Source organism: Botryllus schlosseri, chromosome 14 (genome assembly GCF_051294905.1).
Source record: "Botryllus schlosseri isolate E-star chromosome 14, Bs_hap1, whole genome shotgun sequence".
In the NCBI taxonomy this organism is placed as follows: Eukaryota; Metazoa; Chordata; class Ascidiacea; order Stolidobranchia; family Styelidae; genus Botryllus; species Botryllus schlosseri.
This window is the reverse complement of record NC_137249.1, coordinates 16,147,667-16,173,592: the sequence shown is the minus strand read 5'-3', so window position 1 is coordinate 16,173,592 and position 25,926 is coordinate 16,147,667. Positions and strand designations below refer to the sequence as shown.

Sequence of the window (25,926 nt, the reverse complement as noted above, 5' to 3'; positions counted from 1 at the left end):
TATTTCGCACGAGGCCTATCGCAGGTGCTCATTGCTCATGTATATACCAGCGATGATATCGTGTACGCCAGGCCGAAGCCGCCAATACAGATGCGATTGCGCGGGCAAGCGATGGTATAGTGTGAAGTTGGCCTATTGCAGATGCAGGCTTGTTCGAGACGCGATAAATCGGGCTAGCGACGATTGCCACGCGCACGGGAATGAATGACCTAATTTCGCGACCATCTCAGCGGGGGATCATCACAGTATCTTCTCACTAATTGACAACATGCTTCTCGTAAATCGACCCGCGGAACAATGATAATACAATTATTGAATTGCAACTGAATATTAGAGTTAGAATGGTCGTTTCAAAATGACGTGGTTCCGCGTTTCAAAGGTTTCGATCCCCGAAAGCCCCCTGGCTTCGCGCCTGGCACACGCGCGTATCGAACTCGAGGACGTCTCTAACAAGGTCGCGTCGATTCACCTGATTATTAATTATGTGTCACAAATCACTTGGACGTTTGGGCATTTTGTACGAGGTGGCCGCCACCTCGTAAATATATTCACGAGGTGGCTGCGCCACCTCGTAACCTCGTAAGTCGGCGCCTATGGGTATACTGATGAACTGACATGGTGCTGGGACTGCTGATATAGTCTGCTCTGATCATACCAACATCCATATACTTGTGACAAAATGTTCTGGTATAATGACACTTTAACATGGCCTATTCATTAATGCTGTGGCTTATCTGGACATTGATTGACTGTGATGGTCAGGAGATAATAAAAATAGAAACTGATTCTTCAAAGATAGTCTTGCTGCCCTGCATATTCTGCCATTCACTCACCGGTGAAATGTTCTTGGATGCCGACGCTTTACCAAAGACTCTTCATCGCTACTACCATCGCTATTACTTCTCATATATGACTCCGTGGATATCTTTTTCTGACTTTTACTGCACCTATAGGCGCAACAAACACTACCACCAAAACGAGATGTCTTCGACATGTCGAAATACACAGATAACACAGATATAAACACGAGATATTGGGCTGAAACAAATCCTGAATTTTACGATGATTATTCATTCGAAGCTCCATTCGTATAAAATACTACAAACCCAATACGAATCAAATATATTTTAAAACTGGACGTTTTTCCATAAGCGCCTGTACTAAGTCGTCCAGCCTACTACCCTCAATGCATCTGCAACATGGTGACCACGCAAATTTGCTTAGCCGGAGATGGCAGTAGTTCGGGGCTTGTCTGAACGTAACATAATTGGTAATCCCATCGCTGACGACCCGAGCGCTCTAATTACGTAAATTTGATCTTATTTGAAAGCTACTGTCGCACTGATTTCGAAAATATACATTAAATCTGATCAGGTCAACGGAACCCCCTCGAAATACACCTCAACGTCTGAAAATCGGCGTTGTTTTGAACAAACGCAAGTACGCAAGGGCCATTGTTATGTTCATTGTGCTGCGTCGCTGCGATTGTTTTAGAGCAGTGGTTCCTAACCTTTTTCGACTCATCGCCCTCTTTTCAAGCTCAACGCCGATCATCGCCCCCCAGATTTTGTGAACCGAAAAATCGGTATACAATCTGTGATCAGCGGCGGGTTGACTAAAAAAAAAGGTCAACTTTTCGTCTCGATGTCGAATTTTACACTTTTGCAACTAAATTTCCGTGGGTTGACTTGAAAAAAGGTGATTTCTCCGACTTGACTCCTATATAGCAGTTTTAACGCATCATCGTCCCTATCGCTATTTTCGCCCCCTTTGTCCATTTTCGCCCCCTATCGCCCCCTTCGTCGTTTTCGCCCCATAGGCCGCCAAATCGCCTCCTGGGGGCGATATTGCCCACGTTGGGAACCACTGTTTTAGAGCAATGCAAATTTTCAGATTTTGAAGGTCATTTCGGCATGGTTCCATTGCTTTGATGGATTTTTATCTTATATTTTCAGAATCAGCGCCACAGTAACAGGGGCAGCTCTAATCCTGGGGTGGACAAACTACGGCCCGCGAAAGCCTCAAGAAACGTAAAAATATTGATAAAATGCGTACTGAAAATCTGCGAGCACTCATTAAACTTTTTCTGAATAAGTTTTAACATGATAATGATAAATTATATTCTACCACTTTTCCCTCCAAGCTGCGCGTGTGCACTATTTGTGCAGTTCTGACACGGTATTTGCGCATAGAAAATCTAAGCTGCGCACAAAAATGCCGAAGTGATGACCTTTTTTTAGTCTTTACGCACTGTTGTCCAAGGGACTGCGTAGTGTGTTGGTGAGCGCGCGCAGACTCGTGAAAAATTAGAGGAAACATTGATTCTTACGATAGTATTTTTCATTTCATTGATGGCGCGATAGCCCTAACTCGAGGTTTAGTAAAACGCGAAATCATTCAATGAATGAAATTGGTCGCTCTCACACATCACGCCAGCGTATCGAGAATAATCCGAACAAATGAAAGATACAGCTATTTTTATCGACACAAAATACTTGATGACTTGAAATTGACTCTTAAATTTTGCTCTGAGTCACGAGTCAATCTGCATTTTTGAAACGCCAAGTCAAGTCAAGTCATACGAAAAAGGTGACTCGAGTCAAGTCATGACTCGAGTCATCCCAACACTGCTCCAATGTCAATTCACCGTGGAATTGTGACCCTCAAGCCATTTGCTTACAACCCCCTCTCAAGCACGATATAGCTAGTTAGCTACTTCGTTTTCGATGACGGCTAACAGCTGATCTCTTGATCAGCCTATATTCCTCAATATATTTTACGTAAAATTCGGTGTTTGTCTGTCCGCATCGATTTTGACAGTGTACCATACCGAACTGGGTCATGAGGCTACTTCTCGATGATGTCAAGTAACTGTGTATTAAGTTTACGGCTTTCAATCACGTATTTATTCGGTAATATATTTTCCAATGTCTATTCGCAGCAAAATTCTAGACCAGTGGTTCCCAACTTTTTGTGTTCATTCCCCACTTGAGATTTATTCCGAGCCTTCATTCTCCACTACACAAAACTTTACGGAGCAGCTATTAGCTTGTTTGAGTACACAAGACACACAACCACACTAATACGCAAGACAATCGCATATAACTGCAATATAAAACGTATTGTGAACCGATACCGGTAACCCTCAAAATTTAGCGAAAGCGTTATATCACTGTCTCTCGTTTCGCTAGACAGCATTGTTGCGTCCCAATGCCAATCTCCATAACAATGAAAAATTCGAGGCTGATTGTGGGAGTTCCAGGGCCACGAGCGGAATAAAATTTATATTTTCGTAATGAGTTCAGAGTCAGCTTTCTATCGATATCCGTTTTACCAAATTTAATGCTCGACAAGCCGGTCAAAAATGACCGTCAAATTGCCCGTAGCCAAATGGAAATTGTGACGTGTTACAATTTCACTGAGGCGTGAGATTTGCTCATGTCGACACCATATAGGACACTATGATAGAACAATACATTGCATTGCTTAGCTTACTTTACTTCATACAGGAACAACTGCAAGCCATCAGCATATTTTTGACTATATAGTGATACCAGTTTTATACAGTACATAAAAGAAAGTACTCCGAGTACCGTTCAAGTACTAATATTAATCCCTGGCATGAGCCCAAGTGTGGCCGTTCTGTCTTTGTTCCTATTATAATCTATATACCTCACAGAAGATGATGCCACTGTCTTTCAGGTTCGAGACTGAAATGAGAGGTTCCACCGAATGCGAACTCACAGTATGTATTTCACAAAAGAAGCAGACCAGTACCAAAGCCAGCGCAGCAGAATACGAATAATACTAGTTCCTCATTTTCCCACCGGCGTGCTCTCCTAACCGGAGATCACCCAGCCTCCGGATCCGAGCGGTTACACAAGAAACAATCCGGATGAAAAGCTTCTGCGAATGCGAAACCGCTGATTTCGGTATCATAATTATTAATCTCGCGAGATGGCGTAAACAAGCTTCAATCTAAGTTGGAATTCCCATCGATGGTTTGTTCATAGCCTTTATAGCCTTTATAAAGGCTATGGTTTGTTTATTGTCGCTATCTTTTCTTGGCATTCGTCTGGCATATTCACGATGAGAATAGTCTTATGTAGGGGATAGTCTATCACTTATTTTCAGATAACTGGTTTAGTGACTTCCTTGACTTTGTAGTACTATAATTCTCGGAAAGTACCATAATTCAGTTCAGTTAAGTTTGATATTAAAATTTCGTCATTTCAAAACACCACAAGACGGCGATACAATGAAAAGATAGGAAGGTGTCGAAACGACTTGGAGTAGTCTTTGAGATCAGACCCCTACCTGGGTCCAGGCGATGTAAAGAGGAGATATGCGCAATGCATACTGAATGAAAAGTAAAAGGAGTTAATAAAAATAACGACAAAATGCGGTGGCATGCGACGGTAGACGAGATCGACATGGCAGGTCGTGGTTCGGTAAAGTGGAGAGCTGAGTAGTATTCATTCAGTAGAAATTGCTTGTATCTCTATTTCAATGTGGACATGGACTGGACATGCTCGACGACTGACGGATTGCCGGCGAGATACAGCATCATACATTTGGTCCAGCATATTCGATAGAGCAATGATCTTTCGCGCAAACCCTATGATACTTGCACGATACTTGAAGCTCGTGTGTTGTACTTGTGTGCACTTTTTATGCTGTGGTAAAGAAGTCATCGAAATTTTCGGGTCAGTGAACACAGTGGAACTGATACATAAACTTGGCAATTTCTAGTTTCCACAGATCTTTTACGTTTATGACACCGAATCTTTTGAGCAGTGATTTGTTGGGCGCACAACCTGGCCGCATTGGGCCCTGGCTATGATTGCACCTTCCTTTCCAGGGCTAGTGCGATTTAGTGCAGAATATGGATGATTGCGTACAGCAGATGAGCCGTATCTATATGCAGAGTATTTGAAGTGTCATAACGTTATCAAAATCCAAACTTAAATTTCAAATTCAGTCCAACTTCTAGTCCAAAAACCAGTTCCACTCTTCCAACTTTTAGTCTAATCAGCCCCAATCTACCAGAGATGAGCGGATATATGGGATTTCTGTCCTAATCCAATCCAAATCCGAAGCTTCAAATCCTAATCCAAATCCAAATCAAGAAATTTTGTCGCCATTCGCCACATGACATCAATCTCCCTGAAAATCGGTAAATCCAATCCAAATCCTAATCCGTTCAGAAAAAATCTCTAATCCTAATCAAATCCAAATCCGACGTAATTTCACAAATCCGTTTTTTTTAAAATCCTGATCCAAATCCGTGCTCATCTCCGCAATCTACCCAATATGCGTATGTCTAATTCAGTTCTTCATTATTTGTGTTATGAGTTGAAGCATTACAGGAAATTGCTAGATTTTTCTGTCTACACACCAACATGTGTTTGCAATCTGTGAGTAATTATTTTATGTGTTATCAAAAGAGTATATTACGGATTCTAATGTATGTTTTCTGATTTTAGCTGGCATGCTGCTTTGGCGCTGCAGCCTGCTCTCTTTGCTGTGCAAGTCTCCCCAGCATCAAAACTTCTACTGGTACCGGGATAATGTATCTACTCTTCTTTATTTTGGTTTCTGGCATTTGCATGCTCATGCTGTTGTCAACCAATGTACAGAATGGTTTGAGGACTGTAAGTAGCATATTATTCTATTTCATGACTCTGTATTGTATATTATAACTTAACTCTGTAGGGTACATTCTACGGTCATGTATGTGAAAACATCAGTGATGATCAAGGTTGCGAACAAATTCTGGCATATTATGCTGTCTACAAAATTATGTTTGGCATGGCTTGTTTTTTCATTTTGATGATGATCATTACTTGCTGGATAAAGAGTTCCAAAGACTACAGAGCTGGTCTTCAAAATGGGTGGGTATATATTTACTTTTCGGAAATTTTCTGACAGGCTACAACCAGCTGTTGTTATAAGCAATCATGTTAATCGCGCCGCTGCAAATAGGGTAACACTCAGTTGATGGCAGTTACATTGGTTTTTATTGTGTTATTGTCAATATCCGTTGTGAATGTTCGTATGGTTAGCAGGATTACATTTTCAACTGAGCAGATCAGTTAGTCCATATTTCCCCAATTCAGGCTATAATTCATTACATTTGTTGACTGTGTCACATCTACTAATACTATACTTTTCTGCAGTTTCTGGTTATTCAAGTTTCTTGTTCTAATTGGGCTGTGTATTGGAGCATTCTGGATTCCAAACCAGATAACATTTCTCCAGGTATGAAATGTTTTTGTTGTTGAAACTGGTCGAAATCCCTGCGATTAGCTTCGCCTCATAATAACTCAACAACGTAGACACGGACACGGGTGATTCGATTATGTCAGGCGTATGGACCCTAACGTAACCCATCTGATCCGCAGCTATTGTATATTTTGCTGTATTAGAAAATGGTATATTTGCTCATGCTGTTTTTGTATTTTTGATTCATGCAGCATCTTAGCGAATGCCTGATATTCTGACAAATTTTTCATTTCTAACACTGATTTCGCGATAATTATGTAATGTTATTTTGTTTGTAACTCTTGTTGAGCATTCGAAAGGGCCGCCTGTTATTGTCTTGGAAAAAGCAATTCAAAAAATTGGAGTGCAACCCATGCAGGACATTCCACGTTAAGAGGGAATCCTGGCCGTAACTAGACCATGGCATTAGACAATCTGACGTTGTATCAATTATTTTTTTTTCAGACTTGGGTGTACATTGGCATGGTTGGCAGTGCCATCTACATTATGCTGCAGTTAATTTTGCTGATCGATTTCGCTCACAATTGGAATGCAAACTGGGTGTTAGGCACTGAGAAAAATAAGTGCTGGTTTGTTGGTATGTCTCACAGTCGATGACTGGTTTGGGGTATTTAAAACTGGATATGAATATTTGTAGCTACAGTGCAGTACGGTTTCGATACATCAGCATGTTGAAGTTAAAGTAAATTTTTCCTTATTACAATGCATGAGAAACATGAGATTCTGCAGTTCTTCTCCCATTGCAATTTTATTGGTCACGTTACAGATTCAATATCGAATGGATTTATCTTTTTGTAAGCAAATCCATCTTCTTGAAGTATAAACTTAGTTTAAATGGGCAGGTTTAACTTCCTTGTATCGAAATAGTGTGAGCATGTGTGGATTCATCAGTTGCGTACGACTATCTGTAACATACAACAGAATATTCTGTGCTGTGCGTATTTCTTAGTGACGTATATTATTTGATGCTAAAACCATGTACGTCTTCGCAGTTGACGCAGCTGTTTTGGAATTGAATTCCGCGTCCCGACTTGTATTGTTAATGCTGTAAGCACCAGGCTATTGATATGCTTACCACGTACGGTCCGTACCCGAATACATGTAGCGCAAGTCGTTTCGGTAGACCTTTCAGTAGAGAGATTTTTTTGTGGATCCAATGAAAATATTATTTGAATTACGAACTTACAGGTTTCTTCTATATTTTTTACATGTACCGCATCTGGCCGACATGCACAGTTGTATATTCTTGTATTATCCAACAAATTTTTAACAAAAATAGAGATATCATGGGTATGTCATATTTGCTGAATTTCTAGCGACAAAAATCTTGTTGGCGCTTCGTTCGATTTCCTATTGATAGTTTGTATATGTCCCGAGTAGCCTATCAATGTTGGGTATTGGCTAGAGCCAATAAGCGCGAGACACGCAGAAAAGTGGTTACGACAATATGACTTATCACGGAAACGTGCCGACGTTTGTAATATACACAAATTGATTTGCTGTTATATTGAGATTCCTCTGAGATTGGTTTCTAAGGAAACCCGTAACTATATCGCACACCACTTTTTCAATACGCATAATTTATTGAGATGAATCTATCTGCATTCGCAATTGTGAAAACAATAAACACGGTCTGTTTTTAGCAGGGCTGTGGAGTCGGAGTCGGAGTCGGTGGAGTCGGAGTCGGAGTCGGGGTAATTTTCGCTTGATGGAGTCGGAGTCGGAGTCGTGAAAACTATAATAGCTGGAGTCGGAGTCGGAGTCGGTGGGAAAATACTGACCGGAGTCGGAGTCGGAGTTTGTGAGAATGACCCTGACTTCGACTCCAACTCCGACTCCAATTTCTCTATCATGAAAACATTTGCTTTCAAAGAATTTTCAATATAATTTTCATATACCACCAATCACTGTTATTAATAACCATACAGATCAGGTGCGGCCAGCCCGTGGCACGCAGGCCAAATTTGGCACATGAGAAGGTTAGGTGTGGCCTGCGAGGTAATTCTCGAAATTATTTATGACATCAGATACAATTGCAAGGCCAACTAAAATTTGATTAGCATGACTGCGAAATTTGATGATGACTAACACAACAGTTCTGACACATTGACGTATCCAGGGGTCAGCAACATTTATCCCAGATCTTCGTATATGACCATAAAGTAGAATATTTCATAGCAGATTAATTTGACTTGAAATTTTTCTCGGTACTTCGCATGATTCATTGTCACTAGATTTCTTGCATTCAGTATTTGAGCCCCCTTCTGAAAATTATAAATACATATTATTCGCAGAATTGAGTCTAACTATTCGCAATTAGAAGATAACGTGTCGTCCAACATGCGGCTTCGCTTGTGCACTTGCAGCGAGATCGTCGACTAAACATTTGCACAAAATGATAGAGGCATGTTCACTGATACCGTCGATTTTGCTATGTCTAAACGTCGAATAATCCTGTCCTTGCCAAATGAGCCCAGTAGTATACAGATGCAACCCCCAATGTATGTTAGCGACATATTTATTGATATAGCCTAATTCAGTCGCTTCGCGCGACCAGGGCCTGATTGCGCACTGCAAAGTTGCATGACATATTGTTATCAATTTTAGAGCGTATTAATATAAGTATTGTTTGCAATGTTACCTAATTCGGTTCGCTCCTATCGACGACTAAAAAAAGGTTATCAACATTCCAGTTGCCCGCGCAATGGTTCGTAAATCTCAGGTGTCCCTTTCACCGAAAAAGTGGCCCACCCCTGATATAGATAAAATTAGACATTACTTGCAAATTACAACTCAGTTGCAGAGGGGAAGAAAATCGCAAGATGAGTTTTCGCGATGCAGTCAGAATTGATGCAATTTTTTGAATTATACCATGATACTGTGACAGAGCAAATGCATCGGCTGGTTTTGTAAAATTGTAAAAATACTGTAAATATGACCAAACGATGCTTCCCACTTGATAAAATTAAAAATATTTGTAGTGTAGCTTAGATGTTTGGGTCGAACAAATGATTAAGAAAGACGGCAAGTCCCAATCCTTGAATACTTGATTAAGTACATGTAGACTAGACATAGGATATGGTCTTTGACTACTTAACTAAATTCCATCTATGACCAATGTCTATTAGTAGTAAGAGTGTGTGTGCTTGTAATCAGGATAGTGTGCAATGACAAAATTAGTAAGTTCAATCTCTTTATTAGTTGCTGACTCATACACAAGAGCTACACTAGGATTTTTTTATCTACATTTTTATTATACAGGATTGGATATCTGCCATATTTGAATGATTCATACATTTCAGGATATTAGAGAGTCCATGTTATAAAAACTTGAAAAAGGAAGGATAGTTAGCAAATCTTTCTTTCATGTTAATTGCATAGTGGATAATTCGAGCTGTGCCACAATGAAACAATTTAGCATGCCACCATTAATCATATGTCTGCATATGTTTAATGGCTGTATGATAGTCATTCAACCGACAATGTGGCATATAATTTTCGAAGTAAATTGGTAATAATGCTGCTGTCGGGGTCGGGAGTCGGAGTCGGTACGTTTAAAGACCCAGGAGTCGGAGTCGGTACGTTCAAAGACTCAGGAGTCGGAGTCGGAGTCGGTATATTGAAAATGTGTGGAGCCGGAGTCGGTGGTAAAATTTACCGACTCCACAGCCCTGGTTTTTAGTATCAGATAACGCATTCGGATACCAGCTTTGGCATGCTTTGGTCTATAGGGCAGTGGTTCCAACCTTTTTCGTCTCATCAACCCCGTATCAAGCTCGACACACATTTTCGCCCCCCCCCAATATTTACGGATCACAAAAAGAGGACATATATATACGGGAAACTTACTCAAATACTTGTGATCGCTGGTGAACTGACTAAAATGAGGTCATTTATCAGAGTAGGTGCTCGGAACACCAATTTCCACGTCTATACTTTCCGCTGAGTTGATCTTTTTTAGTCAACTTTCGCGTCATATGCAGAATAAGCAGTCTGCATGTGCATTTTTGGCGTGGTAATTAAATAGGGGGAGATGGGGTACCGATGAGACACTGGGACACAAAATAATTGAAAAATTGTCTGCGATAATCCCATGATTACGCACCGTGAATTTGTTTACAATTGCATCATGGCAGAATCCTTCTTCACACGCAAAAAACTTCGACTTGCATGAGTTATGGGTCTCTGGCAGATGTTTTCTGTTTTCGGGGGTGTAAAGTAAATTTCGATCTACGCATTTGTTTTTCTTTGAAATATTCAACAGCAAACCAGCAATAATTTTAATGTGAAGTGTAGGGCTTGTACCAGGCTATATAACGGCACATATTTTATTCAATACCATCCTTGAGTGGACTTTTGTTCAACTCAAATACGTAATTTACAGAGTTGAGGCAAATGATACGATGGTCAAATCAAGCAAAATTTGGATTAACTAGTCATGCAACAACAAAAAGCACGCCTACACACATATACGTTGCATTTAATAATTACCAGTGATGTTTTATCGCTATAATCAGCTATTTGAAAGTCAAAATCTCGATTTACGGGCAATGTGTCGGTATACCCGCAAATTTGTAAGTTTGTGCTCAAATCGAAACGTGATTTCATGGCAACATTTCAGGTATTATTTATTATATTTTCAAGTTCAAGTTTATTCATAAAATTTCATCACTTCAAAACATCACAAGATTGCAATACGGTTGCGACCAAACATTTTTTGTTAGCTTGCTGTAGCTTAGATTATATTACACAGCAAGAAAAGTTGGAACATTTAAGTTTTTGAGGGTATGTCTCATAGGTCCTCAAGTTGTGTTCCTTCCGACCTACCTGGTGGGGAACGATGATACGTTCGAGCAACAAATTTTGAACGTTCATAAATATTTTTTCAAATGGTGGATATTCGTGTAGCCTATATATATCCGGTAAGTAGAGCTTGTACCAAAGTGCTGAGCCAGCAAAAAATCTGATGTTATTGGCTGAAGATTTGGGAGCCAGAGATCATTTTGCAATTCTTGATCCATCGGTATCACACATCCCCCTGTATCTCACAGGATGTTCTAACATTTTCGCCCACCCCAGTCGCCCCCTTTGGTGTTTTTGCCCCCTTGTTCCTCAAAATTGCCCACATTGGGAACCACTGGTCTAGGGTTATGCCACGTTCGGGCGCGGAGATATTATACACAGGAATTTCGGGACCAACCATTTCCGCGCCAGGGCATAACGAAATGCAGTTTTAACCAGCATGTGCCTGGAAAAAGTGCTGTGCAAACTAAAGTAGGCGGATATAAAAGCTTGACCCAAAATGACCGTCGCTTGTTGACCAAAATCTTCGATATTGATATGGAATATTCGTCACAGAATAATGCACCCAAATTTTAAATATTGTGCGTTACATATGTTTCATAGAACTGTTTTGCGCAAAACTAGTTGTCTGGCGCCATCTATTTCTCGCACATGCCCGTTAAATGTGGCATAATTATATGAAGCATACACATATGCACGTCAGAGGCCTCGGTCTAAAATTTTAAGACCCACTGCATTAGGAAAGACTTTCACATAAAAGATCCCCCAAGATGGCAAATGTTCATAGGCCGGAATATAACCATCCGACGGCAGTGTTGCGTCTTTACTCAAGACGCTGGCATTGACACAAAATTCCGAGAAGGCAAAAAGTGCACACTAATTTCTGAGTTTTCTGGGAAAATGGACCGAACAATAGTTTGATAGAGAGGCGAAAACTCCGACCGAGGTCGACTCCAGAATCCCTGCCCAGTGGTTCTCAACCGCCGGTGCTGGTCCGTGGCAAGTTTCCTGCCGGTCCGCCAAATATATTGGAAATTTATATCTCAATTGCGAAATACAAGACGTTGGGCGATCATCCAATAATTAGGGGATAAACATCAAATTTCATATTGATTAAGAAGTTTGGAACTTTTTCCTGCAGTATCGTAATAGAGAGAGTTCATGCTCAACTTTGGGCGTAGGCTACGGCACAATAGCGCAAGCGTTGTACGAAACTGTTTAAAAGAAGACTACAACTCATTTCGAACGGAATATTTTTATAATAATCGTTGAGTTATATTTTCATCAGAACAAGATACACACAATGTACAATGCGATAAAACACAATGCGATGTAATACGAGCAGATAGGAGGATGCAGTTGCGGTCTTTTAGACTGACATCCACCTCGGAGTGCCCGCCGTCACAGTTCTGTTCGATGTTGATCTTTTTTTAAGCCGCGGCCCTTTCTAGTTCTTTCCATTCCTTCTGAGTGTTTTCTTTCGTCGGGTCTTCTTTCTGGTATTTTTGTTACCGTAAGAACGGCGACGGCGGGCGGAGAAGCCCTGATAAACCTCCGACGGGAATCGAACCGGAGCCGCCCGATTGGTGGGCTCTTATCGTCACCACTGAGATATCTGCCCCGGTTATATGGGAAAGATACGAAGACTTTTGAACAAATATTGTAAAATTCCGACAGTGTAATTGGGCGGCACTTGGTTATAGAAATGGCAAAGCCTCATTCTTTCAGAGGATATTGAACAATCTCAATCCAGTGTGTGGTCTATCACAGAACTTCGCGAGCTTCGCCTTGCTGAAACTTCAATAGAACGACGAATATCTGATATCAAAGAGACAGTATTAAATGAAGTTTCCAATATGACATTAGAGGCGTATAAATTTGTCGTCATTGAATTGGGGGTTAATTTGGGTTTTTGAAGGTTCATCGGTCCGCAACACTTGTTTTCAAGTTTTACCGGTCCGCGACGTTCAAAAAATGGAGAACCACTGGTCTAGGCTCCTCTTTGCCACGTGATCCACGTAAGCCAGTGATTCCCGACCGAGGGGAATTTTGAAATTTTTAGGGGGGAATCTGGTTTTAGGGTTGTATCGGAAGATACAGTGGGTTCACAAGGTTTTTAGATTTTTATGGTAGAACTGTTAAGTATGAAACTACTTCTTTACAATTGTATGTTTCTTTGGCGGATTTTAAGCTAGGTGTACGTTTAAATGCCTTCCGTAGATATTACACCCCCTGATAAAGTGAGGCTCGTGAGACGATATCGTTGGGACCGTGACAGCCTCTCGCCCGAATTGCTACTAAGCAGGAAAAAATCAAGCCGAATTCAGCACAAGGCCGCTGGTGATTCAACTCAAGGTCATAGCAAGTGGACTTGGTGATTTATTTTTCGTCAGCGGCTACCCAACCGGTAAAGAACAGGTCAAATTTAGCGGTACTCTGCCAAAGTGTAGTGCGGTTCGCATTCGACTTAATTCGGACACATCTGAATATTTTTGGCCGTATAATACTTAGTCAACAAATGATTGTGCGTTAAAAAGCACCTCTGTAGTCATAGGCAACTTTTTCATGGGGGCAATTCTAGCTCAAATATCGGCCAATGGGTCCACGAGACGAAAAAGGTTGGGAACCACTTGCGTAAGCGGTGTCTTGAAGAACCCTAAAGTGGTCCGTGCTACAAGTAGGCAGCTACGGAAGCTTAATAAAGAATATTCCCAGGTAGCACGACCACTTGGGTAGAACATGGGTTCGAGATGAGCTGAAAGGTGCTGACCACGTGCGGAAACCAACCGGGACCCGTACTTTATTGGCCCCATATTACAATGGTATTTTATGGGGGGTACCAAGTGGGTTACCCGATTATGTTCGTATGCGTCGTATGAGCCTTTCGTAAATGACCATTGCCCCCGAAAAACATCACGAATACCACAAGCAACAACAATTGTATTCAATGGGCCTGTCATCGGATTTTTGCCAGTTCTGTTGTTTGTGAATAGTGTATCTACTCTCTATAACCCGTAATATCATATATGTAGTGTAATAAAGCATGCGAGTGAAAAACAAAAGTATGGATTTGGAGGTTAGCACTTTGGAATCGCTTGACTGGTCCGGCCCGCGGCCTGTAAGTTGAGTTTAAAACCCCAGGATGAAACTTATATCTCTCTCTATTTGCAGCTCTACTCCTGTCCACAATGATTCTTTTCGTGTTTGCCATCGTAGTATACATCCTACTGATCGTTTATTATACCAACTCCTCGGGATGTGCCACTAACAAAGCTTTCATCAGCATAAATTTGACCATTTCAGCGATTATATCGATTCTTGCCATCACGCCATGCATTCAAAAAGGTAAATATTACCCCTTGTTTGCTTGCTGATCACAGGGGCATATATCCATGATCGATTCAGTGCTATATTGCATTTATTCCGCGCAAACTATTGTCATAAGACACCTTGGACATGTATGACACAGATGCATTGGCGTAGCCAGGAGGCTGTCATATGCCCCACCCCACCACAGAAAATAGATATATATATTTCGAAAACGTTTGTAAATTGTCATAAGTTTGAGTATTTTGGAGCAGATGTATATTCTACTTAAAATTTTCTCTTTTAATTTTTTTCGATACGTGTGAGCGATCTTTTGTGTGGCGACAACTTACTCCGGAGTTCAGGAAATAACAGCATGCTCCAACAAAATAATAATTAAGGGAGATGTGGTACCGATGGATCAAAAATTGCGAAATGATCTCTGGCCCTCAAATCTTCAGCTGAGAATTGCAGATCTTTTGCAGGCCGAACACTTTGATCCAAGCTCTCCCTATCGCGGACATTTACATGAATATCCGCCTTTTCAAAAAATATTTATGACCGTTCAGAATTTGTTGCTTGAACGTGTCATCGGTCCCCGCCCGGTGGGTCCGAAGGCACACGACCATGATACATACGCTCAAAAACTCTTATTTTACATCCTGTTTTGTTGTGTACTATATTCTAATAAGCTACAGCAAGCCGATTAAGAATATTTCGTCGCCACCTTCAAGAATAAAATAAATTATATCAACTCAAATGTTTGCGTAAAATCGTGTATCGATTTACGCCTAAACTTACGAAATTAACGGCATATACATAATACCCGTAAATCGACATTTTGACTTTCAAAGACCTCGTTATAGCGATACCACAGGAGTAGTTAGTATGATCGCTCGTCATGTAGCAGGGGCTCTTATGGGTGCGGCGGTGATTCGTTTGAAAACCCGTGGTGGTGACTCGTACTTTCAGACCCCCCTCTCGGCGGTGATTCGTAATGGGTTCTTATGGATGCGGTCGTGATTCGTACTTTCGGGTATAGGCTGTGGCGGTGACTCGTATTGAAAACTCGCGGCCGTGATTCGTACTTTCAGACCCCTCATGCGGTGTTGAATCGTATTGAAATACTCATGTTGGTGAGTCGTACTTTCAGGTATAGGCTGCGGCGGTGACTCGTATTGAAAAAACTCGCGGCCTTGATTCGTACTTTCAGACCCCTCATACGGTGGTGAATCGTATTGAAATACTCGTTTTGGTGAGTCGTACTTTCAGGTATGGGCTGCGGCGGCATGGTGTTGAATATGTATCAGGTATGGTAAATAGTCACGTGATTGATCCTTAGTTATTGTGTATATCCCAAATTATCATATATGACCGATTCGAGTTAATCCCAACGTTTACGGTGATTGCGACTTTAATATATTGTAACCGCTTGGCTCCGGAGCCATAATGACTCCGTACTATCTGGTTGCAAGACCAGTCATGCGTAAGGTAGCATGCGGGATTGGGAAAAGAGGAAGTGATTGGAGTTAGTCTTTGGTGTATAGTTGGGTTTTTGGTATGGAGTTGGTCTTGGAGTATCTTTGTGTGGAGTTGTTACTGTGTTAAGTCTTGGATTGGATTGGAAGTGTTGATGTGTTTGTTGTGCCTGCATTCGTTGTAATATATCCGTCGAATCTGCAATGTGTCTCTGGGTCCAGTCGAACCTGAAGTAATATAGCCGCATTCAGTTAGATAGCGAAGACTACGACAGAACGGCTACAATATCATTATTCTTATGGACGCGGCGGTGATTCGTACTTTCGGGTATAGGCTGCGGGCGGAATGTCGTACTTTCAACAAAACAGGCGTGAAAATAGTTTGCAAAATCTAGGAATTACTCGCATGATAATGTTTGAGTAATTAGTTTACCACATAGCCGGCGTAGACGGCGATTCGAATATCAACAATAACAACGGTCACAAATTAACACTTCAAATAGGTGTGAAATAGTTTGCAAAACCCCGCGATCGCTGACAAGATAATGTCTCGGACATAGCCATCTTTCGCGACTTGGTGTTACAGGCATATCGATCGCTCACGCGGTGAAATTTTCGTAAGCAGTTTGTTACAGAACTTGATTTCACTCGTAAGATTTAATAAGTAACGAATAACAGAACCGTCAGTGTCGGTAACTTGAATAGCGACAAATCATCACTTATTTCTGCTCTAGCCCTAATCCTTTGTGAAGTGAACGCTTATTCAAAAAGGTGTGAAATAATTTTAAAATCCTACGACCACTCACAGGGTAATGCTTCAGACATAGCGATCCCTTATGCCCGCTCACAAGGTAATATTTCGGTAATTAGTTTGTCACAGAACCGTCGCAGTCGGTGATTCGAAAACCAACAATTCGTCACTTGCCCGCGATCGCTATATGTTTCACGCCTCCGGAATAGTGGCTGACTTTAGTTGTATGATAAGAATCATGAAAATATTCAAGCAATGTGTCAATTTGTCAACTTGAAATGAAACTTACTACACAACTCAAGTTGACTCTTATCTGAATGTGTTAATTCGATACAACTCTAATTCTTTTGAGAAATCCTAATAACGCGATCTGTTGAATCGAACGTAACCTGAATATTACTGACGCCGACTTTCAGCCACATCGAATTATTCGCACATTCCGCGCCGCTGTTTCACACCTATAGAATCAATACCAACTAGCTCAATGAGAATCAGGAATCACAAGTATACACATACAATAATTGTATTTAATACTGAGAAATCAAACACTTAACAAAAACACGCAACTAATCATTTACCAACTCTAGCATTACCAAAAAAATTCAGGCATTGTTGATTGAAAATCCGTGAATCCTTATTATCAAAAAATGTTATAGTACGGTGTCGGAATCCACTCGCGAGATGTACTAAAGGTAAATTCAGATAATCCAAAATGAAATATTTGGACTTTGACATAGTCTGAATTGAAATAAATTGACAAACATAACTACCAACTTTCAATCCAGTCATATTTAGAATTAGATTTGAAACAAGTAATGAAACCTTACAACTCTATTCACGACTGAGTTTTCCGTTTGTCAAATAGAGTTTCAGTAATTACTATCGCGATATTTTAATGTGTTACTACACACAATCGAGTCAGTCAATGAAATGCCACCTGTTGTAAATATTTCTGACTTGACAACCACTTGTGCATACCACGATCTAGTTGCGACGCGATGAGTTAAATCGGAATATTTCAATCTATTTGTCAAAACCTTGAACAAGCTGTCTGGTTATTTTTTTTGTTGCAATTGAGTTAACGCAAATAGTATAACGTCTCGACATCTTACCATATTCAAAGAGTCAACCACAAAAACCTTGTCACGTAAATCCGTTTGTAACTCACCCAATCAACTCAACAGTATCCGTATGGAAAGTAGACAAGATTACGCAAGTACATACAATCGCTACGATCTAAAATCCATAGCAAGTTCGGTTGTAGTCATATACCGCCAACTCGCCTATTTTGTTCAACTGTGAAAGTAATTACTACTCGGTATACTCTGTAACATAAAGTAATTACTACTCGGTGCACGCAACTTGAGATTGGCATATGTTGAGAATATACGACATTTGAAAGTCTGACCAACGTAGTTAAGAATTCATTTCTTACGATCAAACGCAGGCATTATATTGAAAATTATCATGATGTAAACATAAGGATTGACACAGTGATTTGACATATGTAATAGTTGATCAAGACTTGATTATTAAATTATTCACGGTAATTAGACCCGATGTTGTGGTAAAGGTTATTATGACAGCAACACACTTTTCAGTACCATTGTTATTAACATATTGAGTTGTAAAACTATGCGTGTCTGAAATGTTCTTGATTGGAAAATTATTCCACCTTGATGCAAATCACTCTGCGTATCGCGAATATCAGAAAATATTTTACAAATGTAATTGTTTCCAGTAACCAAGACTAAAGATGAAACAACAATTTCGTTTGCTGATTAACAACCGGCGCAATACTTCATTGTCGGAATCTGCGACGAAGAACTGAAACACATACCCGCATTACTCCGGTGTCAAGATGTGTGAATTGGCATACCGCCGCTTAATTAATGCTCAATCCGTTCGCACCATTTCTCACAGACTTTGATCATTACAAAAACAAATTAGAATATGTTTGCTAGACACCTCCTATTCAACTAGGCTTGAGTAATACAGAAAACTCCTAACATCAATAAAATCGAAACATATGCTCCCGAATACTACAAAATGTGGTTGCATTGATGTTCAATGTTTATAGTAGTGATCACAAATTATCATTTGAATCTTCTAAAATTGTAATCATAAAACCAAACCACAGGAAGTCATCAAACGCATATTGCAGGATGTTTGCTCAATGCATCCTAGTTTGGTAAACTGGAATTATTTGTAGAACGCACACCATCAAAGAAAAACACGCAACCACTAACACGATTCCTAGTTGAGATTGAACTCCTAGTCGTTTTCTACGCGTGCACAACTATAGGGTCGTTTTTCTGGACACAAGACTTAAAATCTTTGAGTTGTCAAAACGACACACATATTTCTAAATATCACTTACTTGGTTAAAGCTAATGCATCGACGGTAACAACCAACACGGATCATTACTATTTATTTCATAATCATTTCAACAAAATTACACACACTGTACATTGTTGCTTTTTGTGCGACACGAGAATAAATCAGATCACAACGAACTTAAGGTGTATTTTACTCACTCGTCGCATTATGGATATTGACCAACATCGTTTCAACGGCGTGCATCGTTTTGCCGAATACGAAATGTGTTAGTGTAGCAAACGTTTTAGCGTAACAGAAAACTATTTTCACTTTCTTGACTTTTGAAAACAATACACGCGCATTTTGTTTGTGTCAACTGTAGTTACTTGTATGATACGACTGATAATCCCCGCGACTCATACAAAAGTATGAAAGATATTTACATCACACAAAGTACTCGACCTTACTCGATATTTTTGGTACTACGAAACTGAAGAATGATTGCCTACGCTTTCAAAGTAAAGAATGCTTAGTTAGACTCTACAAACTGTTTTGCCGTCGCAAGTGTTTTTGACATGAATGATCCAACGTAGCTCATTATTCACATAGTTCGATACAGTACTAGTACTTACAGAAATATCAGAGTTGTTTACACAAAAGTTTGTATATGTACAATATGTGAATACCATGCGTAAGTCCTGCACAACCGCGGTATCTATCCTAGTTTAGTCAACACACATTTATTACACCGGGTCACGTAAACTTTTGTAGAAGATAAGCATAGTCACTACTCGAGGGTTCTGGCAATGTCATAGCAATAAACCAGTTACTCCAACAACAGAGTAGAGTATCTATGTTTGCTAGTCACGGTCCTTACATCTTACACACAAATCAGTCTACTTTGCTAACGAAAAGTGCCGAGTCATCACATGATTGTCCTAACAACAAAACAGCTGAAACATACTGTCATACAAAATGGTCGTTCTAGTTTGTACCCCAACGGTAAATTGTACAAGTAACACGTTTCGAGAATCGAGGTATCGAATAACGTGAAAGTGTTTTTCAGTGTCAAGTCGTTATGTTGATTAAAGCGTATATTGTAATATCATGATCAATTATCATTCGTCGGTCACAAACTGCCACTACGCTAAATAATTCATTTTCACTCAAACACCAAAGTATACTTGTCATCAATCGTTCTCATCGAACACGACACTCAAACAACTTATTTACTTGCTACTACATGAATTCCGTTATTGTTTTGCAAATATTTTTAGTAACACTATATCAATGTCATCGAGTTGAGTGTTTACGATATTAGGGTGTATGTGTGTGTGTGTCATACTTGGGGGATCTGTATTACAATTGATTCGAATTGACTAAATGCAAGAAGGGTCGAAATGTTTCGAATCGATTCATAAGTGGTCTTCGTTGTGGTTTTTATCGGGACATACAGCACGAACTAACTGTAGACTCTTCTCTGTTGTACAGCTACTCGGTAATCGAGATACATGCGGTCACATTTAAACAACGATCTTGTTTCGTCGCACCAAAAATATGTTCACTGTCGCGATACTCTGCACAAGACGTGCAAATCCTTTTAACACTCATAATAGTATACCAACGGCTATCGGTGACAACGTTTAACAATACCAACGACACTGGAAACACTGAACCCACGACACGTACCCGAGTAACAATACATTTTCCTTTGGACACACTACACTTACCCGAGTAAAAATACATTTTCCTTTGGATAGATGACGCTTACCCGAGTAAAAAATATCAATATCACCTGGAGATCCACCATTACCCGAGTAACAAAACCATTTTCACTTGGAAATATATTTTTTCCCTAAGTAACAAACCATTTTCACTTGGAAATATATTTTTTCTCTGAGCAACAAACCATTTTCACTTGGAAATATATTTTTTCCCTAAGTAACAAACCATTTTCACTTGGAAATATATTTTTTCCCTCAGCAACAAACCATTTTCACTTGGAAATATTTTTTTTTTGATCTGAGCAACAAACCATTTTCACTTGGCGGTCCGTCGTTTACCTGAGTAAAAATATCATTTTCCTTTGGATATCTGGCGTTTACCCAGTGTAACAATACATTTTCACTTGGCCATCTATCTTTTCCTAGAGTAACAAAACCACTTTCATTTGGAAATCTGACAAACATACCTGTCAATTTGGTATTTGTTGTATTGACGACAGTTTGAAATAGATTACAACGAACAGTGACGGAAATATACACGGACTGCCGGTTTCAGAGTATTCCCGCGTCAGTCGTATCACATCAATATCATCGGTTAACCACATGAAATAACAATATGCTCTTGTACACCGAAATGCATGTTTTGGAAAATTGGACAATAGGCTTCGATAGGTCTGTGATGTCCGGGTTCGTGCTTTGGATTGTCCAGAGTCAAAATGTCTGAATTAAACACCCCTCGTCGACTTTGGTAACTGTGTGGTACGTGGATAACGGTGTTCGGAAAACGGCTGAATTTATGTTCCCCAATCGTGCTAACAACCCTGGGTTACTTGTGAGTTTCCTCGCACATGTTTACTATATTGTGTTGTTATTGGTCAGTGTATGTCTCAACATTCAGTTTGAAATCGGAAACGCTGATAAAGTATTAACCGGATCCGGATATCAACTCTGAATCGATAAACCGATGAACAATATTCAAGTAAACATGTTACACCCTGCGTTTCCACGAAAAAATACCATCCACACATACGACGCGCTTGTTTGCCCACACAAGTATACGCGTAAATGGAGGTGTGTGACAATGCATTTCGGTGTACAAGAGCATATTGTTATTTCATGTGGTTAACCGATGATATTGATGTGATACGACTGACGCGGGAATACTCTGAAACCAGCAGTCCGTGTATATTTCCGTCACTGTTCGTTGTAATCTATTTCAAACTGTCGTCAATACAACAAATACCAAATTGACAGGTATGTTTGTCAGATTTCCAAATGAAAGTGGTTTTGCTACTCTAGGAAAAGATAGATGGCCAAGTGAAAATGTATTGTTACACTGGGTAAACGCCAGATATCCAAAGGAAAATGATATTTTTACTCAGGTAAACGACGGACCGCCAAGTGAAAATGGTTTGTTGCTCAGGGAAAAAAATATTTCCAAGTGAAAATGGTTTGTTGCTGGGGGAAAAAATATATTTTGTTACTCGGGTAATGGTGGATCTCCAGGTGATATTGATAGTTTTTACTCGGGTAAGCGTCATGTATCCAAAGGAAAATGTATCTTTACTCGGGTAAGTGTAGTGTGTCCAAAGGAAAATGTATTGTTACTCGGGTAAGTGTCGTGGGTTCAGTGTTTCCAGTGTCGTTGGTATTGTTAAACGTTGTCACCGATAGCCGTTGGTATACTATTATGAGTGTGAAAAGGATTTGCACGTCTTGTGCAGAGTATCGCGACAGTGAACATATTTTTGGTGCGACGAAACAAGATCGTTGTTTAAATGTGACCGCATGTATCTCAATTACCGAGTAGCTGTACAACAGAGAAGAGTCTACAGTTAGTTCGTGCTGTATGTCCCGATAAAAACCACAACGAAGACCACTTATGAATCGATTCGAAACATTTCAACCCTTCTTGCATTTAGTCAATTCGAATCAATTGTAATACAGATCCCCCAAGTATGACACACACACACATACACCCTAATATCGTAAACACTCAACTCGATGACATTGATATAGTTTTACTAAAAATATTTGCAAAACAATAACGGAATTCATGTAGTAGCAAGTAAATAAGTTGTTTGAGTGTCGTGTTCGATGAGAACGATTAATGACAAGTATACTTTGGTGTTTGAGTGAAAATGAATTATTTAGCGTAGTGACAGTTTGTGACCGACGAATGATAATTGATCATGATATTACAATATACGCTTTAATCAACATAACGACTTGACACTGAAAAACACTTTCACGTTATTCGATACCTCGATTCTCGAAACGTGTTACTTGTACAATTTACCGTTGGGGTACAAACTAGAACGACCATTTTGTATGACAGTATGTTTCAGCTGTTTTGTTGTTAGGACAATCATGTGATGACTCAGCACTTTTCGTTAGCAAAGTAGACTGATTTGTGTGTAAGATGTAAGGACCGTGACTAGCAAACATAGATACTCTACTCTGTTGTTGGAGTAACTGGTTTATTGCTATGACATTGCCAGAACCCTCGAGTAGTGACTATGCTTATCTTCTACAAAAGTTTACGTGACCCGGTGTAATAAATGTGTGTTGACTAAACTAGGATAGATACCGCGTTTGTGCAGGACTTACGCATGGTATTCACATATTGTACATATACAAACTTTTGTGTAAACAACTCTGATATTTCTGTAAGTACTAGTACTGTATCGAACTATGTGAATAATAAGCTACGTTGGATCATTCATGTCAAAAACACTTGCGACGGCAAAACAGTTTGTAGAGTCTAACTAAGCATTCTTTACTTTGAAAGCGTAGGCAATCATTCTTCAGTTTCGTAGTACCAAAAATATCGAGTAAGGTCGAGTACTTTGTGTGATGTAGGGGAGATGTGGTACCGAGGGATCACTGGGACCGAAAATACTTGAAAAATTCTCCATGATAATTCCATGATTATACTCCGTGAATTTGTCTACAATTATATGCAGACAGAATCTTTCCTCACATGCAACAAAATTCGACCTGCGTGAGTTATGGGGTCTGTGGCGACTGGTTTACGTTTTAGGGGGTGTAAGGTAAATTTGAATCGACATTTGCATTTTTCTATATTACCTTTCAGACTAACGAACCCGCCATAATTTTTGATGTGAAGTATAGGGCTTGTATCAGGATATATAATGCCACATATTTTTTGAATCAATACCACCCTCGATTGGAATATTTTCAAGACAATTACAATATTTATGGGGTGGGGGACCTATGGTACCATAGCCAAATCAAGCAAAATAGATGCACCAACTAATCACTTAGCAACAGAAACTTGCCTCCATATATAGGCTGTAAATCATAGTTATCTGTGGTGTTTCATCGCTATTACGAGGTATTTGAAAGTCAAAATGTCGATTTGCGAGTAATATATATGTGGCATTAATTTTGTAAGCTCAGGCGTAAATCAAAACATGATTTTATGCCCACATTTTAGTTGATATAATCCATTTTATTCTTGAAGGTCGCGACGAAACATTCTTCATTGGCTTGCTGTTGGTTAGCTTATAGTACACAACAAAACAAGTTAACAAATTTGAGTTTTTGAAGGTATGTCTCATAGGTCCTACGGTCGTGTGCCTTTGGACCCACCGGATGGGGACCGATGACACGTTTGAGCAACAAATTTTAAACGTTTATAAATATTTTTTGAAAAGGCGGATATTCATGTAAATGTCCGCGATGGGTAGAACTTGTATCGAAGTGTTGAGACAGCAAAAGATCTGCTATTATCGGCTGAAGATTTGAGGCCAGAGATCACTTTGCAATTTTTGATCCATCGGTACCACATCATCCCCTAAATATCTTTCATACTTTTGTATGAGTCGCGGGGATTATCAGTCGTATCATACAAGTAACTATAGTTGACACAATCAAAATGCGCGTGTATTGTTTTCAAAAGTCAAGAAAGTGAAAATAGTTTTCTGTTACGCTAAAACGTTTGCTACACTAACACATTTCGTATTCGGCAAAACGATGCACGCCGTTGAAACGATGTTGGTCAATAACCATAATGCGACGAGTGAGTAAAATACACCTTAAGTTCGTTGTGATCTGATTTATTCTCGTGTCACACAAAAAGCAACAATGTACAGTGTGTGTAATTTTGTTGAAATGATTATGAAATAAATAGTAATGATCCGTGTCGGTTGTTACCGTCGATGCATTAGCTTTAACCAAGTAAGTGATATTTACAAATATGTGTGTCGTTTTGACAACTCAAAGATTTTAGGTCTTGTGTCCAGAAAAACGACCCTATAGTTGTGCACGCGTAGAAAACGACTAGGAGTTCAATCTCAACTAGGAATCGTGTTAGTGGTTGCGTGTTTTTCTTTGATGGTGTGCGTTCTACAAATAATTCCAGTTTACCAAACTAGGATGCATTGAGCAAACATCCTGCAATATGCGTTTGATGACTTCCTGTGGTTTGGTTTTATGATTACAATTTTAGAAGATTCAAATGATAATTTGTGATCACTACTATAAACATTGAACATCAATGCAACCACATTTTGTAGTATTCGGGAGCATATGTTTCGATTTTATTGATGTTAGGAGTTTTCTGTATTACTCAAGCCTAGTTGAATAGGAGGTGTCTAGCAAACATATTCCAATTTGTTTTTGTAATGATCAAAGTGTGTGAGAAATGGTGCGAACGGATTGAGCATTAATTAAGCGGCGGTATGCCAATTCACACATCTTGACACCGGAGTAATGCGGGTATGTGTTTCAGTTCTTCGTCGCAGATTCCGACAATGAAGTATTGCGCCGGTTGTTAATCAGCAAACGAAATTGTTGTTTCATCTTTAGTCTTGGTTACTGGAAACAATTACATTTGTAAAATATTTTCCGATATTCGCGATACGCAGAGTGATTTGCATCAAGGTGGAATAATTTTCCAATCAAGAACATTTCAGACACGCATAGTTTTACAACTCAATATGTTAATAACAATGGTACTGAAAAGTTTGTTGCTGTCATAATAACCTTTACCACAACATCGGGTCTAATTACCGTGAATAATTTAATAATCAAGTCTTGATCAACTATTACATATGTCAAATCACTGTGTCAATCCTTATGTTTACATCATGATAATTTTCAATATAATGCCTGCGTTTGATCGTAAGAAATGAATTCTTAACTACGTTGGTCAGACTTTCAAATGTCGTATATTCTCAACATATGCCAATCTCAAGTTGCGTGCACCGAGTAGTAATTACTTTATGTTACAGA

The 25,926-nt window shown here is 39.7% G+C and overlaps 1 protein-coding gene and 1 long non-coding RNA gene across 2 annotated transcripts in view; one reads left to right on the top strand and one right to left on the bottom strand.

Annotated features, from left to right (window-relative positions):
- Positions 1 to 25,926, bottom strand: part of LOC145455512 (uncharacterized) — a 130,984-nt gene that overhangs the window by 40,933 nt on the left and 64,125 nt on the right. The gene's annotated exons all lie outside the window — the stretch shown is intronic.
- The window catches only part of LOC145455949 (serine incorporator 5-like), a 28,821-nt gene continuing 6,986 nt past the window's right edge, over positions 4,092 to 25,926 (top strand). The window contains exons 1-6 of the mRNA XM_080333980.1: positions 4,092 to 5,417; positions 5,487 to 5,654; positions 5,716 to 5,894; positions 6,180 to 6,261; positions 6,730 to 6,862; positions 14,260 to 14,433. Of these exons, the coding sequence (XP_080190106.1) occupies positions 5,403 to 5,417; positions 5,487 to 5,654; positions 5,716 to 5,894; positions 6,180 to 6,261; positions 6,730 to 6,862; positions 14,260 to 14,433 (751 nt within the window). The 5' untranslated portion in view covers positions 4,092 to 5,402. The remainder of the gene's footprint in view (positions 5,418 to 5,486; positions 5,655 to 5,715; positions 5,895 to 6,179; positions 6,262 to 6,729; positions 6,863 to 14,259; positions 14,434 to 25,926) is intronic.